General features: G+C 37.9%; 1 protein-coding gene across 4 annotated transcripts in view; it reads right to left on the reverse strand.

The window, feature by feature from the left end:
• The window catches only part of LOC137982468 (uncharacterized), a 30130-nt gene that overhangs the window by 4642 nt on the left and 20488 nt on the right, over positions 1 to 5000 (reverse strand). For 3 of the 4 annotated variants that reach the window (XM_068829560.1, XM_068829562.1, XM_068829561.1), the window contains 4 exons: positions 4030 to 4131; positions 2005 to 2090; positions 1827 to 1860; positions 641 to 779 (listed from right to left, as the gene is read on the reverse strand). In XM_068829560.1, the coding sequence (XP_068685661.1) occupies positions 641 to 779; positions 1827 to 1860; positions 2005 to 2090; positions 4030 to 4131 (361 nt within the window). The remainder of the gene's footprint in view (positions 1 to 640; positions 780 to 1826; positions 1861 to 2004; positions 2091 to 4029; positions 4132 to 5000) is intronic. The other variant, XM_068829563.1, reaches the window with a different exon arrangement.

Consider the following 5000-nt stretch of genomic DNA (forward strand, 5'->3'; position numbering starts at 1 on the left):
CCTTAAGGCATAGCTGTTGGAACGTTTAGAGAAGATATCCTGGCAGGATCTCATTGTGCGCTTTATAGAAAAGCTTTAAAATATCCATCTTGTAGATTGAAAACAGAGTAGGCCACTGGTCGCCCTCCAGCACTTCACATGACGCCATATCCTAACGTAAGGTGAAGATAATTCTAGCTGCTCTACAGTGTAAACGTTCCATAGAACAGAACAAATCAAAATTTCTACATGCACCCCACAGTATCAAGCCATACTACACGGACGGTAAAATCACTTTAAAATAAAATTCGCGTGAAACCTTCGTTGGTAAGAACCTGGATGGTTTCAATAAATCTATGTTGGTTGCAAAGGTCTTCTTGGTTTCCAAAACATGTGGTATTCATGTAAGCTTACGATAAACCGTTAGGCCTAGTAAACGTGTTTTCAAGACCCATTTAACATGAGAGTCTCCCAAGAGGTTAGGGTTAGGGTTAGGGTTAGGGTTGGTAATAAAACAGATTTGTTTAGAACTCTTTGTGATAAAAATTAACTCTCTCCTGTTACAAAGACTCTTAGGATTGCACTTATGCAAGGATATACTTCGTATTCTGGGAGTCACATCAGTGTGAGAGAATGCCAAGGCAAATTGACTCAAACATACTTTTGCTACTATCTGTTGGGTTCCCTCCACCATTTTTCCTCCACTGCATAAGTGCTTGTGCAAAGGACTGTGCACTTTCCTCTTCATTGTATGAACCTTCCAAAAGGGAACCACCTTGCCGTCTTGTGGATTCACTGGACTATAATGCAACAAAGACAATCACAATCAATCATTTTACCAACCCAAGGAGGTATACATTATACAAACATAAGTCAGTATCAGCCTGTAAGTTATAGTGCTTATTGACCGGTTGATTCCAGCTATGCATTAGCCCCGGAGAGAAAAAGTGAAAAACTGGCCAGGGAGGAAAATGAACCCACAACCACTTTATTTTCTTTCTTTCTTTCTTTATTTCAACAGTAACCTTTTATACATTTTCCATTGATCCTTACCCGGAAAATAGCCTAGCTAATCGATGCAGGAAGGAAAAGTAAAAGATTACAATAATAGGGGTTGAAACAACTATAAAGAGAAGAGATGCAGTGTACACGAACATCAACATATTTAACTAAAATGACAGCGAATACATATTTTATTACAAAAGGTAGAATAAAACAAATGCATGATAGAAATTAAACTGAAAATTTTAAATTCAATATTTACTAAATATTTCAACTAAAGTATGCACGGCAACATAAGTATTATCTTGTCTAAAAAAAATCCAGTAGTCAATTCTGTAGGATATCCTTACATTTATATTTAAGTAAAGTAAAGTAAAGTACAGTATTTTTTTTCCTTTCTACCCACGTTTAGTATTCTCATTGTCACCCTCTCTGTATTAATTTTTTAAATTATCTTATATACCGGTATATTACAATGGAGACACCGCCGCAATTTACATTTTGCTGAAGAACGTTACAGGAGTAACTGAAACGTCCAAGTTATTCATCCTTTTTTAGCCAGAGTCAACTTTTACGATATTTTCTCATTTTATTAACAGAAATGCCTGGCTGAAGACCTGGGGCCAGTTCCTGAAAGGTGTAATAACTCTATTCCAGGAATAAATGTGCTGGAATAAGGCATATTTATCCCTGGAATAGAGTTATTACACCTTTCAGGAACCGGTCCCAGATATTTTTAGATTTATATTAACTTGAAAGTGTTTTCCACCCTGTTTCCTTTCAAAATACTACTGTTGTGGCAAAATGGACAAAGAACTAAGGTTGCCTTGTAAGCACATTCTTACCCTCAAGGAGTCCCTCTGAACTTGGAAGGGTACTCTGCAGGAATACAAAAAAAAAACAACAACATTGGAAGATTCAACTTTGCATTTAATTAAAAACTAAGGTAATGGTAGGCACCATATTAATTAATATTCCCTTCTTAACATTCAAAAAGCACAAGTAAACAATGACTTAATATACCTTGAGTGATCTTTGTAAGGTGATAATTGGGGCGTGGTATTGTTAATGGAGTTTCCCTCTTTTTCCTTTATTACCCCTCCTTTGCCCTGTGACATAAAAACAGAGAAAAAACATTCAATCACATATAATGCAGTTAAGGTGGCTTTATACAGTTTTCGGAAGAAAAAGATCAAGATCTTGAAACCTGTGAAATAGAAGCAACAGGACGGCTCTTCTGAAGTGTAAGTCACTGCAATTGATGTAAAATGTAATTTTACCCAAAAGATAAATACAAATCAGGGTAAAAATGCTAAATATAGTGATCAAGCTCCTGGCGGGGGGACTGGAAACTAGACATTTCAAAGGCCTTTTTCTCAAAAACTAACCATACAACCCCATCTTAAAATTTCAGTATTTCCTTAGCAAGAAAAATAATCATGTATGGAAACAAATAGTAAATCTGTCTGACAAATAGCAAAACGTCGATTTTCGTCTAATTTGATAACTGAAAAACTGCCACATAGATCTTTTTTTTTTAAATGTTGACGGTTTCGTCTTCATATTGTTTACTAATTACCAAACTTTTGACCCTGGTCAAACAGCTAAGTTCACAGGTACCCCAAGCTAACGATGTAATTTGAGCATCACGATAACTTAAAATTAGAAACATTGTATGAGAATTTGCAAACGCGTTAGGAGTCGAAAATAAAGAACATGAATCGAACAAAAATGCCTTACGTTGTCTTCTTGATACCTTATCAGTGTTTTTGTGGCGTACTTTGGCCATTTCAGTGCTATTCCAGTGGGTTGTAGGTTCGCTGTTTTCGCTCTATATATTATATGTATGAGAGAGCAACGGTAGAACTAAAACTCCCTAGAATCGCACTGAAACAGCCAGAAATGCCAAGAACATACCCCCGGTACCACAAATAAGACAAGGAGGCAAGGTAAGAAATTCTGATGTATTCTTATTTCTATTTTAATGCCCTAAATAATGATCGCTAAATTCCCCATACAAACCCTCATAAAATTTCTGTAACCCAACGATTCTCTGTGAGCTTGGGGTACCTATGCTAGGTTTTGAGAAAAAAACTTTAAAATGCCTAGTTTCCACGGCCCCCCCCCCCCCCCCCCCACCCCTCCTGGAGCTTGGTCACTAAATTTGGCATTTTCCCCTGATTTGCATTTATTTTTTTAGGTAAAATTACTTTAATTTTACAGATTTGAAAATCTTTTTTTCTTCGGAAAACTGTAATAAGCCACCTTAAATGCAAATGCAAAAGCAGGAGTGCTTTTGTGCCAGTTGCGGCCATTGGCATAGTTGGGTTGGTGCATGCTCCATGCTTTCCTGCGATTGTGTGCCATAGGGTGTAATAGTAGTGTTCCAGAAAAAGTGCATTTGTGGATCATTTCAGCAGTTACTTCCACTTCCCTCCCTCCCCCACTGTTTTCATAAGTGTAATGGGTGACTTTCTCCCATGCTGTATGGGAGCTCAAAACTGGGTTGCAAGAATCTCCCAGCCATGGTTCCAAGCAGTCTTCATCTTGGAGCTGGCTACCAATAGTGGAAGCTCCTCAACAACAGGAGCGTTGTGCCAGATATGGCCATTGGCATAGTTGGTGCACAAGGGTGTAACTGTAGTGTTGTAGATATTTTGCAGAAAAAGTGCATTTGTGGATCATTTTCAGCAGTTATTTCCACTTCCCTCCCTCCCCCTACCACTGTTTTAATAAGTGTAATGGGTGCCTGTCTCCCATGCTGCATGGGAGCTCAAGACTGGGTTGCCAGAAATCCCCAGCCATGGAAGCAGTCTTCATCTTGGAGCTGGCTACCAACAGTTGAAGCTGCTGGATGTCTGACAGGCACCCAACCTCTGCTAGTGACACACTTGTTCAATAGACACTTTTGTAATCATCTTTTCTTTGCAACAATCAAACTACATTTGTATTATTTTTAAAATCTACATGTCTTTCTTATGGCCACTGTTTATGGTTTTGTGAATCTCACAGCAACTACACCTATAGACACAACCTTTTGTCACACACCTGATCAATAATTGATTGAGTGTTGTGTTTCTTGAGAGCTCCCTTTTGATGAAAAGACATGAAGCAGCGCACACAATACTTCTCAGCACATTCCAAGCACTCCTTGAATCACCATCACAAAGGATGACACCATAATATTATTGTGAAACAAAAACAATGATGCTTCATGAAATTTAGAGTTTTGCACAAAAAAGAAGTGATCCTTGCTCTTATATTGTAGCTGGACAATTTAAGGACGGTGCCTACTATTGTTAATTTGCGCATATGTTCTGCGCATCTCCAGATATTCAGATTTCCTATCGGTACTGCTTACTAATGCTAGGATATTTTTGCGCAGTTAAAATTTATGCGGAGAAAGCAAAACTTAACAAGGGCTCTTGGAATCCAAAAAGAAAATTGGGAGTAACCATGCATTTTTCAGAGATAATTAAGCTTTAATTTGGAAAGGAATGCCATACATTGCTTTGTATTTTAAAGCTTTTTGCAGATATTTTTGACTAATTATCTTTGAAAAATGTGTGGTTACCCCCAATTTTCTTTTTGGATTTTAATAACACTTGTTGAGATCTGCTTTTCCCGCATATTTATAAACCCGTGCAAGAATACCTTTGAATTAGTAGGCACCGTCCTTAAGCAATTGTTTCTTCTAGACACCTGGAAATGGCAGGCTGCTTCAACGAGATTCGAACCCATGACCTCTGTGATCCCAGTGAAATGCTATGAAGCTACTCAGTTGGAAGCAGGTCAAAAATATAATTATACAGAACCGTATACTTTTATTTTTTACTTCAAACATTATATACATTTTTATTTCACTTAGTCCTTTCTAGGAACACATGAGCCAAACAAATTGACCTGCTCCCAATTGTGTGGCTTCATAGCTCAGAGGGACTGCAAATTGCACTGGCATCGCACAGGTCAAATTGGGCTCGAATCCTGTTGAAGCCCCCTGAATTTTTCATGTGTCTATG

Source organism: Montipora foliosa, chromosome 13 (genome assembly GCF_036669935.1).
Source record: "Montipora foliosa isolate CH-2021 chromosome 13, ASM3666993v2, whole genome shotgun sequence".
NCBI lineage: Eukaryota > Metazoa > Cnidaria > Anthozoa > Scleractinia > Acroporidae > Montipora > Montipora foliosa.